We start from the raw sequence: 19284 nt of genomic DNA, 5'->3' as shown, positions 1-19284 counted from the left end.
GTTTACTTACTTCTGTTATGACCGTTTGCACCGACAAAGCTTAGCTTAAGCGTCGTTAAAAACCCACGGCGACCATTGTCGCAACGGGTTGCCATGGATTTTAATCTATGCTTATGCTAAGCTCCGCTTAAATTTGCCGGTGCAAACGGCCAAGGGACATAAGTTCTTTAAGATATACACCACCGTAGGTAATAAATGTGTCAAAATAAGCAGAAGGTGCACATTTCTGGTATTGTTAAATATTCTATTGTTTACTTGCCGACAAATAAAAATATTTACACCATTAGGACCGACTGTGGTAATTAGGAAAAACCAGAGACTTGCTATAACTAGACTGCGCTTAACGTATCTAAGGTGTTGTCGACACAGTATGCCACACACAATGCACTGCGGGGCAAAATCGCTGAGATGATTTATGCAATATAATGAAATAAGCTGTTATTTTAGATGTTCCGTTCATTAATCATTCTCGTGATTAGCTCGAATTAGTGAACAGATAAATTTCTGTTGAGAATAAACCAATAAACTTAGGTTAACTTGTGCGTATCAACATTTACTCTGTCGATAAATTTTTAAATAATATGCTGATTTTCCACGAATAAAAGTTTAAAGGGAGGATTGTTGTACGGATCAAACGATGCATTAAAAATTTGCCAAATTGCTGAAAATGTGTTCAGGTTATTCATTCAATCCACACCACACCGCGTTGTAAACAAAATGGTTATCAGCAGTCTTAGAAAAATAAATAACAGTTACAGCCCATTTGGGTTTTTGGATAGGCATTATATTGAATCAAAATCCGCTAAATAATCATATCTTACTACTTACATCTTTAGTTTTAAGAGTATATTTTCCCATACGTGTTCACCACCAAAATACACATATAAATCAAATTAGGACTGGAGTAAGGCAGTTATATACCAATTTAGTTCAAATAAAATACCAACAAATTCGATTAAAATAGTTAACAGCTATATGTTATCTTTTTTTGCTACTAAAATTTAGAATAAACATGGCTAAAGCAAGCTGCAGGACGTGCGTCTGCCCCGCGATGAACAGTTGGTTGCCTATCGTATCTTGACAACAGGCGTTTATAGTAAAATCTACGTTACGCGCGGTCTAGTTATAACAAGTCTCTGGGAAAAACCTGTATTACCTATACTGACTCATTCTTAAACCTACCCTGATTATCTGCCTTAGTTTCCCGTTCGACTCTGTTTGCAACTTTTGTGTGTTCCTTGTAGCAGTTGTAGAATACTGTCGATTGATCTCCTCAGGTTCTTTTTAAACTCTTTTTTGTTTTGTGATAATTAGACATGAATCGCGAGCGCGAAATTATATCAGTACGCGGGAGAAACAAATTTGTGTCTGACGGTTTTTCATACACATTTGATAAGCTAAGTAAAGACGGCCTAACATCATTTTGGAGGTGCACCAATAAAGATGAATGTAAGGCGAGATTACATACAAGGAACAACGAGGTGGTTAAATTGCTCAATGTACATAATCACGATGCTTCTGCGTCAAGCATTGAAGCAGCTGAAATTGTTACCCGTATCAAGGCACGTGCTGTGAACACCCAAGAATGTACTTCACAAGTTATCAACGAGTGCATCACCGGAATATCTCAAGCAGCAATGGTAGGTTTTGTTTTTAAATGTTAGTGTAAGACGCCCATTACACTAATCAAAGAAAAAATATAAAACCCTACCGAAACTATTTGTTAGTCAAATTTAAACGCATTAGGTACAGTATATAAGGACATACATTTTTTTAAATTGTAAATGTGCCTGCTGTGAGTAAATATGGATTTTTATCTTGAAAAATTTGAAAGAAGTTTTTTCTTTGATTAGTAAAAAATGGAATCACTTCATATATTTCTGTAAAGTTAAGTTTACGTATATATACAGAAAAGTGACAGAAGGTCTTTCGAAGTCCTTTATTTTGACATTTGATTTTTTAAAATCGGTCGTTCGTTTTGGAGAAAATTAGAAAAATTTTTACTTAAATAAATCGACCGATTTTAAAAAATCAAACGTCAAAAGAAAGGACTTCGAAAGACCTTTCAAACAAGCTCTCACTCGATACCACTTGTCATTTAAAATTTGTAAGGGAATGACCCTGAGGGACAAAGGCTGAAAGGGGGTGAAGTAGTTTTTTGTTAAAAAGTTGTCCCCCTAGACAAATCTTTTGACGTGTCTCGGAGTTTTTTCTTTTAATCAGTGGTTTTCGATAAATCCGTGGTGGGAAGTTTTAAAATGAACACCCGTATGCAATTACAATCATGCACTTTCAAATGCATAAAAATCCTAAGCCATGATATTAATTATTAGCTGTTTTGTAATACAACACTCGTGCATTCTAGGCTTCTCTTCCACAACTGGGAGCTCTCAAGAAAACTGTAAGACGCAAGAGAAATGAAGTTAATGCAGCCCCTCCAGCACCACTGAATTTGCAAACGCTACAAATTCCAGATGAATTCAAAATGTATGCATTTGACAATGGAATAGAAGAAAATTTTTTGTTATATGACAGTGGACCGGAAGAAATGAGGATATTGATTTTTGGTCGTCGACAGAATTTACACATTTTACGTAGCAGTGATACCTTCTATGGCGACGGCACCTTCAAAACAGCTCCACATTTGTTTTCGCAAATTTATACTATACTTGGACGACTTCATGGTGGAGTGCATCCAATCATATATGCCCTTCTGCCAAATAAACAGGGCGCTACGTACGTGAGATTGTTTCGAGCATTAATAGAATTAGAGCCCAACTTTCAACCTCGATCGTATTCCTGCGATTTTGAAGCAGCCGCCATTACTGCATTTCAAGGATGCTTTCCCGATGCAAATATATTCGGTTGCTATTACCACCTAACTCACAACGTAAAGAAAAAAATTTGTGAATTAGGATTGATTCAAAACTACAATAATGATGCTAATTTCTCCTTGCGCGCAAAAATGGTACCCGCGTTGGCCTTTGTTCCAATAAACGACCTGGAAAACGCCCTTGATGCTATTTCGGAAGCTCTTCCCGATGATTTGCAACCCTTGGTAGATTGGTTTGAGGACAATTACATCGGTCGCAGAAATCGTAGAGGGCTTGGCAGGCGTCCAGCCCTGTTCGGACCAGAGACATGGAATCTGCATCAAAGAGTGTTAGACGGCGAAGATCGTACGAACAATTACGCCGAAGCAGCGCACCGTAGGCTTACAATAGAATTGGGAATGGAGCATCCAACCATTTGGAAATTCATTGTTGCCTTAAGAAAAATTCAGATTGCAAGGGACGTTCGCTATGAACAACTCCTTGCTGGTCATCAACCATCACCAAAAAAACGCAAATATAGGGAAATTGATAACCGTATTTCCAGACTTATTTTAAACTACAATAATGATAATATACTTGAATTTCTGCGTGGGATTGCGCACAATTATGAATTACATTAAGTTTTTTGTAACATATATTTATGTAGGTACATATGTTTATTCGTGATAATTAAATAGGTACCTTTTGCGTGCAAAATGACTAGCCACTTTCCTTTAGTAGCTTATTCCTTGTTATAAGTTGCTTTTATTTGCTGTGCATAGCAGTGATATCTGGAGGTCGTTTATAGTTACTATGTCTTAAATGGATTAAATGTGCCTATTCTGGGGCAGATATGAATCATGCTATTGTTTTGTTTGGACAGGCGATATACCTACTAAACATCAACAAATAACTGAAGAGCACTTTCTACTTCAAAGGCGATTACTTGCATTATTATGAAAGTAAAAGAAAGTCCAAAAGGAAAAAGTTTTGCACACTTTCAACCAGTAGCGTAGGAATAATCTTCATATCCACCTCATTGTGCACATTGTGCAATGCCGAGTGCTAAACATTCATGCTGCCTAAATGTCTCCCTCACAACCCACATGTTTCTGCGCCAAAGTGTCCCCGCGCCGAAGTGTCCCGGCGCCGAGGTGTCCCGGCGCCGAGGTGTCCCAGCGCCGAAGTGTCCCGGCGCCAAAGGAGCCGCGCCCAAGTGGCCGCGCCAAAGAGGCCGCGCCAAACTGTCCGGGTCCGCACAACAATGGTATCAAACTATATATTTATTGATACAAATGCATGCGGAGAGACAGGATTAAAGGATATTCCATGTGTTGTAACCGCGCATGGGAAAAGACTAATTTTGAGAGCTGTGATAGCATTCCTTGCACCAGATCGCATTCATACTAATATTGGTCATTATGTCGCATACTCCAAAAGAATAGATGCTGCATGGGAAAAGTATGACGACATGGCAAAGGATGTAAATGTTGTAAGCAGTAACATTAAACTTACACCTCATATACTTTTTTATACAGTGTAACTAATAGCTAAATAGGTAGCTAATAAAATTCTGTTGTGCACTGCATGTGAAATTTGTTATTTTTATTGTAACTGTTTATATGACTTTTGTATTTTTATGGAATTATACGTTTTCGACGATTAGAAATATACCTACAGGTTGTTAATGACTAAGTGCGACAAACTTCAGGGGGTGATTCTGCATGAAACCAGGTGTCAAATTCTTGACAGAATAGCTTCCTAGCTGAAACCAAAAATTGCCAACATATGTACGCACTTACAGACGGGAAAAATTTATTCTTTAAAAGTTGCTTAAAATGATCTAAAACGTCAACATTTGATGAAATTTCGCATTGTACCTAGCTCATTCTATGAAGAGAAAACCGTCAATTCGTGGAATTGTATGCAACCAATATTACACGATTTCAGGATACGTCAAACATTTCTTGAACTGTTATCGAACATACCATTCCAATTTATTCGTTGTGAAAATTAGAGGGACCTACCATCCAATTTTCGTTAAAATTGCTCCATAAATAAGAAAGTTGGATGTTGCACATGCGCAACTCGATTTTTTGCGCATGCATTTTGTTTTCTTTTATTAGGAGGACCTACCATCCAAATTTCGTTTTAATTGTTCCATAAATAAGAAAATTGCATTTCTGCGCATGCGCAACACGATTTTTGCGCATGAATTTTGTTTGCTTTTATTAAAGGGACTTACCATAGAAATTTCGTTTAAATTGCTTCAGAAACAAGATCGTTGCGTTTTGCACATATGCAACACAATTTTTTGACTTTGACAATTTTTTTCTCCGTTTTTTGATAATATAACCCGGCCCAATTTTTTGTAGGTTGTACACAGGAAAATAAGGTCTTCCAAATAATAGAATAAAAATTTTAGGTTGCTATTTGAAAAAAAAAGTTCGATGCCGTTACGGCGCTCCAAAATTTTTTTTCAAAAATCCGGCCCGTTATTTTTCTGTTCGGTATGCCTAAAACATAATACAAAATTTCAACAAAATCCGTCGAGCCGTTTTCTCAGAAAATTGCCAACAAAACGTACGTACGTACATACAGACGGAAAAAAATTTTATTCTTTAAAAGTTGCTTAAAATGGTCTAAAACGTCGACATTTGATGAAATTTTGAAATGTTCAAAAAACGGCTATCGCAATAGCTACCTAGCACATGCTAGGAAGCTAAAAATTTTATTCTTTAAAAGTTTCTTAAAATGGTCTAAAACGTCGACATTTGATGAAATTTTGAAATGTTCAAAAAACGGCTATCGCAATAGCTACCTAGCATATGCTAGGAAGCTAAAAATAATGACAGTTCGCTATTGCCCATTATGTATGGAGTATCGTATATATCTCGGTAAATATCGAATGTATACAAAATTTTTCTACATGATAGTTGTTTAACATTCTATTTCCCATAATAAGGCAGCATTCAGTTGTTTTTATTTCAGAAAACAAATGAGTAACGAAAAACAATTGATTGTCTTTAAATAGCAATGCACACTTTCATTAGGCCTATTTGATAAAGATTTTTTTTCTCTTTTCGATGATATAACATGTTAGTGCCCCTATTCAAAAAAATTTTCAAAAAAATTTAGTTGATTAATAACATTAGTTCAGATATTCCACATCAATATAAAACAACTTGAAGGTGTACGTTTTTTATTAAACCTTGAACACAAAACGAAATTACCAGTAAAAAATGGTTTTCATCGCAATGAATGTTCAAAATGTGCAGCATTAGGAGTCGTTTTCTCGAGTGCTTTCAACGAGGGTAGGAAGTCAGCACTACATAAGAGGGGGGGGGGTCGTTTTCTCGGAAACGGCCAGTCGTGCTGATGCAAGTTATGAAGCACTAAGAGGCCCTAACGAAGCACTAACGATCAGTACTTGTCCGGTCGTTAGTGCTTTCAACGAGGGTAGGAAGTCAGCATTACATAAGGGGGGGGGGGGTCGTTTTCTCGGAAACGGCCGGTCGTGCTGATGCGTTATGAAGCACTAAGAGGCACTAACGGCACTAACGATCAGAACTTGTCCGGTCGTTAGTGCTTTCAACGAGGGTAGGAAGTCAGCACTACATAAGGGAGGGTCGTTTTCTCGGAAACGGCCGGTCGTGCTGATGCAAGTTATGAAGCACTAAGAGGCACTAACGAAGCACTAACGTTCAGTACTTGTCCGGTCGTTAGTGCTTTTAACGAGGGTAGGAAGTCAGCACTACATAAGGGGGGGTCGTTTTTTTGGAAACGGTCGGTCGTGCTGATGCAAGTTATGGAGCACTAAGAGGCACTAACGAAGCACTAACGATATGATCATGTACCGTCGTTAGTGCTTTCAATGACCGTGCTAACTTCACGGACCTACATTTCTGGCATATCTCGCATTTATCCCAATTATTTTGTTAATTGAATTACACATTATAGGTATACGAGACCAAGCTGGATCAATACCACTAAATGTAATTAATTGTGACCGCTAATCATGATAATGGTAATTAATATCAACAAATAAAGCGCGTTTTGTGATATTCGTGAGGCATACTTTGAATACTATTGTTTTAGGTTTAATAAAGTTTGACAGTTTCGAGTGTTTAATGTGGGCATTTAATCAGTCTTCGCATTTTAACAAGGCAATTTGGGTCGCGATTACTTTCATTGCTTACTTGCGTATTCGAAAACTAGTAGCTTGATGTTGGATTTCCATCCATCATCTGGGACCGCAGTATTACCTACTTCGAGTTCTCGAAGTTCGATTCTTCCTGTTTTTAAGAAGCATAAATTGGTTGTTAATGACCGTATATGCGATGGTCATTCAACGTTAATTTAAGCTTACATTCTTTGTGTATCTTTATGCCGTCGTTGTATCGTTGCATGTATTCATTGTAGCTGGTATTCCGCTTATGTATATATATATATATACACACATATATGAATTCTTAAAAATTTTCAACGACTAGCCCTCTTATTTAAGATGTGTGTAAATTTTATGTTATCAAAGAAGAGTGGTTCCCTTTGATTTCGTTCAGTTCAGGCTCAAGTTTAGTAAGTTCCGAATACGTTTTACATTACATACGATTCTGTTCGACGCACAAGTGCTGTAACTTCACCGTTGCCTGCGAGTGCCGATCCATTGCCTTACTTCCACATGTGCTGATAACAAGCGGCCCTTTTTGCGGTGTGAATACCAGAAATAGGTGACTGAATCGCAACGAAGATATTAACATCCAGATTGACCCTCCTATTGTATTGGCACAACTTCCTTCACGGCTGCGTATTATAAAGCATATCGTTAAATACCTCTTAAAAGGGATAAATTTGCATTGTAATTGTTAACGTAATTTGGTCAGTAATTTACCGTAATTCCTACCGATGCATGATCGACTTGAACGCGGTATGTGCATTGGTGTTCTGTGCGGTTAGTTATCCTGGTTAGTTTTAAAGCGGAGGTAAATCAAAGATTGGTGGATTTCATATTAAAAAGGGGAGGTCACTTGCTTGATTCAGGCGACCCTGAGTATTTGTATGTGTGGTCAATTTGCGTTTTGATAAATATAAGCTGTGATATTTTGGTTGTGTGTGCTAGAGTTACCTCTACCATATTAATTCATTCCTTGGGATCCATGTTAATAGAATTGTTATGCATATCTAGACATAAATAATTATTGTCAGGCTGAATAAATCGGAACTAGTCAATTGTATGGTGACTTTTAATTGGCAGTATCTGTCTGGGTGTAGGGTTATTGGAAGCCTGAGTTTTCGTCGGAATTTTAGTACCATCTACGGGCCAGCTCCCGTCAGATCCAGCAGCGGTGTGTATTTATTAGAGCTGGTGGCGCCCACATTTTTCCGGTATTTCTTGTGTATTTAGGTTCAAGCCAACGAGGGACCCGACCCGTCTCCACTGAGCTAGAGAGGGTGCGCTGCGGACAACTTCAATAAGCAAAGACGACAATCAGGGGAAAAGAGGTAGGGTGCTAGCGCTAGTGGTATTTGATTCTGCTTCGGCTCGTAGCCAGTTGGCGTTGCAACCCTCGAGTGAAAGATGTTCACTCATGAGTGTCGCAGCCACGAGGGAATTAACTTTCACGTAATGGTTAGTTTCCGTTTATGGTCGTATAAATACAAAACTTTATGCCATGTGTTCCAAACGTCATTTTATATCGTACTCGGCGTGACATGTGACGTAAGAATGACAAATGTCATTAGAATGCACAATCATCTGTTTTACTTTATCTATCTTGTCGGTTAAAGTGATCACTTTATCTACCTTCACGGTTCATGAGCGACTTAGGCTACTCATTCAAACCTATTAAAATGTGATTTTAACATATGCTAAAAAATAACATTGTATAACTTGAACAGAGGTATCTATTGCTGAGAAATGGAACAGTTAAACTATTCATTTTATAATTTTTAGCTTCCTAGCATGAGCTACACTGATTCAATTAAGGAATGAGCTATGTTAATTATTGTGATCACCGCTTTTGGGACATGTCAAAATTTCATCAAAAGTCGACGTTTTACATTTAAAGTAACTTTTAAGGGATAAGATTTCTTCCGTATATATGTACGTGCGTACGTTGGCAATTTTCCGAGGTAACGGGTCCATGTTTTCGGTTCATATTGACCGTCTGTGTGGCTCAGTCGTAGAACGTTGGGCTACATAGCCGGGAGGTCGGGCGTTCGCACCTGGGTGGAGTTAAGAATTTTTCATTTGTGGCAGAGATGGTAATTTTCTTGGATCAGTTTCGAACATAAAACTTTTTTTTTTCAAAAAGCAACCTAAAATTTATACTAAGGTATTCAAAAGATTTTATTTTTCTGTGTATAACCAACAAATATTGTGCCAAGTTTGGCAGATATGACTACTCTACTGCACTATGTATCAGGATACTTTACACAACAAATAAGACATGTAACGATGTCACCTTTTTCTGAAGCCGCTCTCCATTGAAATCAAACTTTAGAACAGCATAGAAACAGTTTGAACGTTTATATTTTACCGCTAATTGAATTTGAAGACTGAAAGATTCGAACCTCTGATCTTTGCTGAAATGTAAAGGTTTTTGACATACCTAGATAATCCGTAATAATGCAATGTTAGATGCTTTCGAGGCACGGTGAAGATGATGAATATTAAATACGTTTTGAAGTGCGCAACTTGTGAAGTATTTCTAAATGAGCAGGAACTATTTCCAAATTGAATAGAATTAATTAGTTATAAATCCGTAATAGCTTTCGCAAAGTTCCATGCATAACATTACAACGAGCAGGTATCTCATCTAAATTACTTATTTATAATACCACCATACTTCAAGCCGCCCATAATTCCGCGAAATGTACAAATGGAGTTGTTGATGTGTACGCCTCAAGTCTTTAATGAAGCCCCTCTGGAATTTATGTCGGTTAATGCAATTAATAGCACGAAAGCAAACGCTATCGTTATAATTACGTCGGGCCAAAACTTTTAAGACTGAAACTTTGTAAGGTTGTTTTCGGTCAGGGCTTAGTTTGGTATCCATCGACTTTCCACGCAACGATTGTTACGGACCGTGCAATCTATGAAGAGATTGTTTCAACTTTGTGAACTATACTCTGTTTTTTAACTAGGAAGACGGATTTAAAAACCTGATTTACACTGGAAATGTCACTAGAATCTAGTAACAAAAATAATAGACTCATTTTATACAGACATGTATTGTGGGTTGCGTGATGAGATTTTCTTTCACATTTGGATAGATTTCATGATTTATGCTTTTGGGTTGTTATTTGGTAGGAACTCCTTTATATTATGCATACATCATACTTTTAAAAGCGAATTACAATAAATAGGTAATACATTGATAATAGGTAATCATCCTGCATACATTTTTTGGTCTTTGAATCATTCTTTTGAATTATAATTTTAAATGTTTTTATCAGTTGTAATACTACACAATCCACATTACAATTTACAACAAATGTTAAGTTATTGAACAAATTCAGAACAATGGAATTATAGTCATATTATTAAACAGCACAGTTCACTGCTTTATAAGCGATTTAGTCACCGTCTTCCGAAAGTTCACTAAAACTGTCACTGTCCTCCGATCCGAGTGAAATAATTAATGGTTCTATAAGTGTGTCCATTAGGCCATCCAATCTACACATCTTATTTTCTTCCTTAGTAACGTGTTGCACACAATTCCGCCAATCGTCAGAGCTCACATTTGCAACAGCGTTATGACCACCGGACCGTTTCGAAGGGGTAACAATCCCAGTACTTCGATATTCTTTAATTATCCGGTATATTGTAGATCGTGCAATAATAATATTCCTAATATGTGTCACACTTTAATAACCAAATATATACCAGCTACATCATTATTTACGTTACCTCTGGTAGATGCAATCTTCAACACAAGCGTAGCAAAATTCATATCCGGGGATCAGACAACATTTGTTTATGTGTTTATAATAAACTGCTTCTCGGAGACTGATAAAATGACCCAAGTTTAAGCGACTACGTTTTTTCAAAGGAGACAAGCTTGCTTTACTGGTAGGTACTTGGAGTTGAATTCATCACTAATGCCAGTACACTTAGGCCGCGAAATATCAACTTTTGCTCTTAAAAGAACTGTTTTTTTTTGTTAAAATTTATGCAAATGGACTCAGAACACAGAAAAACTCAAAAATAAGTACAACAGTTACGGACGAGAATCGCGATTAAATTTGACAGTTAAATCATGTCAATAGCAATTTTACCTGGGTGTAAAACGGGCGCAGCGCGAGCCAATAGAAACTAAGATTTTTTGCGGGAACTTTTAAATCCGTCTTCCTAGTTAAAAAACAGAGTATAAGGCCGATATATTTCTCATTATAAATTAAACTCAGTATGTCTACATTGTTTTCATTTCAAAACATTTTTGATATATCTCATGTGAGCAATATTAAGCACATAAAATCTTTGGCTTCCATACATATTTATTAAAATTAAATGTTACCGGAAATGTGTATAATTCAGGTATTCTATACAATAGCTAGAGAATGTAGGGAGGCCATTCCGAGTGTTTAGGAAATATTCATAATTACTAGTCATTGTGATACATTTGGGGTGCATTTTCTTTTAAAACTTAGGAGAAGGGACTTCTGCCTATGGAAGGAGCTGGTATAATAGTACATTATATATCAAGGTAGAGAAGTCCACTATTATTGCCTGAGCACCAAGATTACATCTCGAGGCGCTTGCGCCGAGGAGTGTAAGGTGCGAAGGCAATAATAGACTTCTCTACCGTGGTATATATACTATTTTTTTCACTACTAGCGTCTGATAACATGATTATTAACCTTTTTTCCACTTGTAAAGTAGGCTTTCTCGGCATTTGTTGTGTAAACATAGTATTATGTAAGATGTAGGTGGTAGAGACACCGATAGAACATTATCATGGAAGATTTATATTGAAGGAAATAAATGGATGAAAATTGTAAAACTTATATTTTGTTAATTTGTTAATGCTTTCGATTGGCAGAAATACAGCGTTTACAGTTAAGCGAAATGAAGAATGAAAAGGTTGACACAATTAAGAAGAAGTATCAGGCACCATCAACTTCAACAGACGAGAAACCTCCGTACAAATTCAATCAGGACAACAGCTACAAAGGTTATGAAAAACGTGGTTTTACACCAAATATATACGAACTCTTATAATAGTACTAATAGTAATTTTCAGGGTAGAAATCAAAATATGTAACGCATGTGAGTTTAACCATGCACCCAATGCAAGATGTCCTGCAAAAGGAAAAATTTGTAACTCTGTGGTAACTGTGGACAATTTAACCATTTTAGTTATAGATGTAAAAGTAATAATACAGGTCATTTGTGCTCAAACGGGCATCTAGCGGGAAAGTTGTGGCGTAGTTTTGATTTCTTTGATTCCATATGTTTTTTGGGGTTCTGAATCCGAATACCGAAATGACGCAGCATTAAAAAAAAATACAAAAGAAGTTGAAAAAGATATTTTTTGGCAGTTTTGTGCTTACAACTTGAAAACTATCAACTTTTCGAAAATAACCCTCCTATTCAAAATGAAAATACATAACATTTCCTACAGATTCCTCTATTCAGTTTTTTTCCTCGTTGAACCGTTCGGGCTCAAGCGCCAGTTGAAAATTGGCGTATAGCTGGCTGTATCCGCAAATACCCATCTTTTATTATTATTCTGTGCAAATATAAATCCGTACTTTTCATTGTCTACCGGGCTCCTCAAAAGGTTTTATAACTGTTCCGTCTGGTATAAAACTCTCCCACTCCTTCACAGATGAGCCAAGGCCCATTACGACAGCGTGTACCTCCGTTTGCAGTCTTGAAGCCAATGACTTGCGACCAGTTATTGAAAATTTCAAAGACCCTTTTGCACACTAGGACGATATTGCCGAAGCTGGAAACGTATTTCTCATGGCTCTGTATGGGAAAAGACATGAAACTAGCCTGAATGATTAAAGGTACAGGCAATTCATCCTATAAAAGTAAAACTAACATTGCCTCACTACCCCCCACCGAAGCTGCGGCTCGACAACATTCACTGAGAGTTTACTTTCAAGTGCAAGAGTGGTTATACGGTCAAACTTTACTAGACGAACAACAAAAAGACCTGAACGAGTGGGGATGGAAAAAAACAAGGAGTAGTTAAATGATTTAGTAGATAAAGTGGAAAGGGATTGAAATAGATGATTATTCAGCTAGATTATAGGCTTATGGTGGTTCTAGATTAGAGACAATAGGTTGTGTACAATTTAAAGTAAAAGTAAACAAAATCATGCTGAGTTTGTAATAGTAGCGCATTACTCAAAAATTTGTCAAATTGTTTTACGACCTTTACGGTATTTTCACAGCATTAGTTCTTTGTCTGTATTTGACTCTTTAGCTTTCTTTTAAATGTTTGTTGAAATACCAACTGCTTTCTCAGCTAATCCATTGCTTTTAGGATATCTAGGAGAAGATGTAACAATTTCAAATCTCCAATCCTTTGCAAATTTATGCATACTATATGTTCATTTCCAAATTGCAATATATATATATATATATATATATATATATATATATATATATANTATGTAATTTCTCTGGAAATTGCGAATGGTGGCAATTATTCGTTTTAGAGAACTTGTCTAAACGTTCATTGAGCGAAATTTCGGGTTGTGTTTTCTAAAAGTGACAGCGTGACAGTTCTCATTATTGACTACTAGTTAATAATAAAAAATTATTAACCACTTTGAACAAATGCCGAGAAAGCCTACTTTACAAGTGGAAAAAAGGTTAATAATCATGTCATCAGACGCTAGTAGTGAATAATAGTACATTATATATCAAGGTAGAGAAGTCCACTATTATTGCCTGAGCACCAAGATTACATCTCGAGGCGCTTGCGCCGAGGGGTGTAAGGTGCGAAGGCAATAATAGACTTCTCTACCGTGGTATATATACTATTTTTTTCACTACTAGCACTTGAAATCCTCTAAATTAACATATTATATTGATAAGAGAGTTAACGGTTGGACAGAATTGTTTGTTTCTTAATTTAACATGTCAATCAAGTACGTGGAAGTACAAGTCAAACAGGCCGTATTTTGTTCTGTCATTGAGATTTTTCAAAGAGTAATTTCGTTCGAATTTTTTCAAAATGTGATAATTTTAGGTATGTAATTTCTCTGGAAATTGCGAATGGTGGCAATTATTCGTTTTAGAGAACTTGTCTAAACGTTCATTGAGCGAAATTTCGGGTTGTGTTTTCTAAAAGTGACAGCGTGACAGTTCTCATTATTGACTACTAGTTAATAATGTCCACATTATTAACCACTTTGAACAAATGCCGAGAAAGCCTACTTTACAAGTGGAAAAAAGGTTAATAATCATGTCATCAGACGCTAGTAGTGAAAAAAAGTAATAATACAGGTCATTTGTGCTCAAACGGGCATCTAGCGGGAAAGTTGTGGCGTAGTTTTGATTTCTTTGATTCCATATGTTTTTTGGGGTTCTGAATCCGAATACCGAAATGACGCAGCATTAAAAAAAAATACAAAAGAAGTTGAAAAAGATATTTTTTGGCAGTTTTGTGCTTACAACTTGAAAACTATCAACTTTTCGAAAATAACCCTCCTATTCAAAATGAAAATACATAACATTTCCTACAGATTCCTCTATTCAGTTTTTTTCCTCGTTGAACCGTTCGGGCTCAAGCGCCAGTTGAAAATTGGCGTATAGCTGGCTGTATCCGCAAATACCCATCTTTTATTATTATTCTGTGCAAATATAAATCCGTACTTTTCATTGTCTACCGGGCTCCTCAAAAGGTTTTATAACTGTTCCGTCTGGTATAAAACTCTCCCACTCCTTCACAGATGAGCCAAGGCCCATTACGACAGCGTGTACCTCCGTTTGCAGTCTTGAAGCCAATGACTTGCGACCAGTTATTGAAAATTTCAAAGACCCTTTTGCACACTAGGACGATATTGCCGAAGCTGGAAACGTATTTCTCATGGCTCTGTATGGGAAAAGACATGAAACTAGCCTGAATGATTAAAGGTACAGGCAATTCATCCTATAAAAGTAAAACTAACATTGCCTCACTACCCCCCACCGAAGCTGCGGCTCGACAACATTCACTGAGAGCTTACTTTCAAGTGCAAGAGTGGTTATACGGTCAAACTTTACTAGACGAACAACAAAAAGACCTGAACGAGTGGGGATGGAAAAAAACAAGGAGTAGTTAAATGATTTAGTAGATAAAGTGGAAAGGGATTGAAATAGATGATTATTCAGCTAGATTATAGGCTTATGGTGGTTCTAGATTAGAGACAATAGGTTGTGTACAATTTAAAGTAAAAGTAAACAAAATCATGCTGAGTTTGTAATAGTAGCGCATTACTCAAAAATTTGTCAAATTGTTTTACGACCTTTACGGTATTTTCACAGCATTAGTTCTTTGTCTGTATTTGACTCTTTAGCTTTCTTTTAAATGTTTGTTGAAATACCAACTGCTTTCTCAGCTAATCCATTGCTTTTAGGATATCTAGGAGAAGATGTAACAATTTCAAATCTCCAATCCTTTGCAAATTTATGCATACTATATGTTCATTTCCAAATTGCAATATATATATATATATATATATATATATATATATATATATGCCCTTAATACATAAATAACTATTTAGGAGCATTTAATTCGGGAATAGGGCACTTAATTAGCACCTAATTATGCAATATGTTTGATTGTGTTCTGCTAACCTTGATCTGCTAGGTTCATCGACATTTCCTTTTCAATGATTCCATAATTAATTTCTGTTTTTGTCAGTGTGTATTTCATTCCAAGTGAAAGTATTATTGTCTCTTAGTAATTGTCTTAATAGTTCTGTATACAGGGTGATTCCTATAGTACCTGCCACCGTTTGGGAGCGTATAGGGGGTGCCTAGGGGAGTATTTTGATATAGGACACTTGGGGTCGGAAATCTAAAATAAGGGCGCCAGAACCAAATTTATCTTCTGGAATTTCACGCCTGTATGTAGGCAACCCAACCGACCGACGTTTCGCGCGGAGCGATGCAGAGCGAGTTAGCGCGAGGAAGCGACATGGGAGGGAAGGAGGGAAAACGACAGTCAAAAGCAATAACGTTTACAAGTGTTCAACGTGGCCACCGTTGTTCTCAATGCACTTCCTACATCTAGCCAACTATTATTATACTATTGCCATAGTGTTTATTCACTTGATACGCGTCGTTGCAGACGGGATTTCGTGGGTTTAAACAAAATTCTGATCAAGTGTCAGCCACACATCGCCGCCTGAGATCGCTCCGTGTGCACCGCCGGCCGGTTGGGTTGCCTACCTACAGGCGCGAAATTCCAGAAGGTAAATTTGGCTCTGGCACCCTTATTTTAGATTTCCGACCCCAAGTGTCCTATATCAAAATACTCCCCTACGCACCACCTACACGCTCCCAAACGGTGGCAGGTACTATAGGAATCACCCTGTATGTTGCAAATTGATTAATATATTCTCGTAAATAACCTACCAATCCTAAAAATCTGTAGTTCTTTTTTGGTTGTCGAAATCTTATAGTCTATTATAGTTTCTATTCGATTTTTATCTGGTAACATTTTTCCATTTTCAAATATATGACCTAAATATCTAACTGACTCAGTTTGGAATTGAAATTTGTATTTGTTAAACTTTATGTTGCATTCTCTAGCTCTTTGTAGAACTTTCAATAAAATTTCATATGTTCCTCAGTTGTGTTAGCAAATAAAATATCATCTATATATATGAATACACCTGGTATGTTACTAAATATGTTCATATTGTATCTTTGGAAAACTTCACCTGAACATGATAGTCCAAAAAGTATTTAGCATCTTTTATATTTCATTTCAAATCATCTAAAGTTGGTATAATGCAATAATCTCTTATTATATTCTGGTTAAGTTGAGCTGGATCAAGACAAACAACATTTCATTTGGCTTTTCAACAATAACTAGTTGATTAACCAATTCTGATGTTTCGTTTGTTTTTGATATTATACCTTGTTTTTCTAATCTATCTCAAGTTTTAAATTTTCCCTTAAACTTACTGGAATTCTACGAGGAGGTAATAGTACTAGCGGTATACCAAAAGATACTGCATTTTTTATACCAAGGTGCCACTTGGTACAGCTGTTCCTTAGAGCCGTTTAGACGATTTGGCCCGAAGAACACATGACATTTTCCGTGTGGGTAGATAGAGGGGCTGGGGGTGATTTATTGTAACATTTTTTTAAAAACTAAATATGGCCTAGAGACGAGATCTGGGTGTCGATTCCGCATGATTTTATTTAACCCGAGGAATCCAATGGTAGCGCTAGAAATGTAATCCGGATACAGGAAGTCCGTGAAAAGTCGCCATTTTTAGAAAATGACTGACTTTTGATCGAATTATATTTCTAAGGCACACCGGGTCGTGTAAGGTGTCTAGAGTTATGTTTTGCCACCAATTATAAAGCTAGTGATAATATCCAATGTGGAAGGGAAATTGCGATAAAGAAAACTGTCCGCAAAGTGAGATAATATTTACATGCATTTTTGTGACGCTAAAGTTAAAAGTCGATAGAGTGAAAAAGTTTACGTTCCAAAATGTTAAATTTTGAGAGGGGGGGGGGGGGGGGGGGAATCTTTGTTATGAAAATACGCAGTAGTATGGCGAGTCGTAGATAAAATACTGTACGTGACTCATTTGAAAGGTGCTTTTTGCACTTGTTATGTAATATACTATAATTGCTTATTATTCCTTCCTAACAACTTGGAAACTAAAAATCCGATACAACTGAATACCGAACGATCCTCGAGATCTTCACTTATACACCATTTTTATAATACACCTTAAGGGGTTGATTCTGTCCTACCAGATCAGCATAGCTTGTAAAACAAATGATTTGAATCGGCATTAGTTTTACTTTTATTTGAGGTGCCTACATACCGAATTTCAATTAAATATCGTTAACAAATACAAAAGTTGGGATGCGCATGCGCAACAATTTTTTTTTGCATCGGCATAGACTGAGGTTTAAGGAATATTTGCTAACCCAGAAAACCGGACAATCATAATATGTTCTTTGTAACACGAGTCATAAAAAAAATCCTTTTTGGAGGTTTGGCCAGTTTTTGGGCTGTAATTTTTTGGCCCGTGGGCTACGTAGCGACCTTTGTGTTATCCTGAAGAAGTATCAATTTTCAAAGCGATCGGACGATTCTACGTAAAGTTATCGTGCACATGGACAGATGGACAGAGAGACGGGCAGACAGACAGACAGAAATACAAAAACGATCTCGAGAATCGTTAATAAGCACCAAAGCGAAGACTGCTCCGCTCATTGAAGGACCCGTTGAAGGAAAACAGAGGACGGGCATGAAAACTCTTTAAATGCACAATTTATTGGATACATTAGATAGAAAGATAGAGATACACACGGAAGTAATTCACAATGTTACACAAATAGTAAATAAATGATGAGCTTAAAGTAAATTCATGTAGGTACAAAAATCCATAAAGGATTTACCATGCTTTCGTTACTTAACCCATTATATAACACTATGATAGAATAAGTGTTAGAGTTGCCGTACCTATTGAAGCTTAAGTTGCGTTTCTTATTATATTTAATCTACGACGGTGTCATTATGACGGATTTAGCATGGTCAATTGGATGTCATTCCGGCTTTCATAAAAGTACTAGTGTACTAAGTGTTCTCATGAATTCATAGAAACACGAAAATTTTAAATTGAAGACAAACATACGTCGTTCTTGATTTTTCCTCCAGTAGTATTTTTCACCGCGAACGTCACAATTCAAAGAAACGCGATTACCATGACTAGTATGAGCACCTGATAGTTTTGAAATAAAAAATAAAATAAAAGCAGCGAACTTCTCTAGACCTAGACCTATCACACTACTTCAAATTTATTACAAAAGTGTTCAATGCAAAATACCAAACAAGAAATTCCTAAACCTAATCCTAGTATAACGAATGCGAAAGCGAGGTGCCGTAAAGTGAGTTCGCCATCCTCAACACCTTCATCTTCTGTTCTTTTAGGATATTGGTCGAAAAAATCCAGTTTGCGTTTGTTGGCAATTGCGCTTTCAAACATTGTGCTTACAAAAGAATTCAGAGTAGGTGTGAAATAATGATCCGCCATTAAAAGGAATCGTATTTCAGCCTCCCCTGTCATGGAATTATCCCGTATTCTGTATGCGCTCGATTTATAACCCAGTTTCCTCTCAATTGTGTGCAAATCTTCACTCGTTGTAACAACGGCACAATTTCTGTGATCAGCAATGTTTTTTACTGCATCAACAAGCTCAGTGGTGGAAACACCACGTAATGCCTTCTGTAACCTATTGTAAAGTTTAGTGTCAGTCGATCGGTAATTG

At 36.8% G+C, this 19284-nt stretch overlaps 1 protein-coding gene across 1 annotated transcript; it reads left to right on the top strand.

Moving 5' to 3' along the window:
- Positions 1–1135: 1135 nt before the first annotated feature.
- LOC116182142 lies at positions 1136–12036 on the top strand. Its single transcript, XM_031502679.1, has 3 exons — positions 1136–1640; positions 2366–3209; positions 11858–12036. The coding sequence occupies exons 1-3, from the start codon at positions 1317–1319 to the stop codon at positions 12034–12036; spliced, it is 1347 nt and encodes a 448-aa protein (XP_031358539.1). The 5' UTR covers positions 1136–1316.
- The last annotated feature ends 7248 nt before the right edge of the window (positions 12037–19284 follow it).

Source organism: Photinus pyralis, unplaced genomic scaffold (genome assembly GCF_008802855.1).
Source record: "Photinus pyralis isolate 1611_PpyrPB1 unplaced genomic scaffold, Ppyr1.3 Ppyr1.4_LG1, whole genome shotgun sequence".
NCBI lineage: Eukaryota > Metazoa > Arthropoda > Insecta > Coleoptera > Lampyridae > Photinus > Photinus pyralis.
Note: the sequence above shows the minus strand (reverse complement) of the source record. Positions and strands in the feature narration are given on the sequence as shown.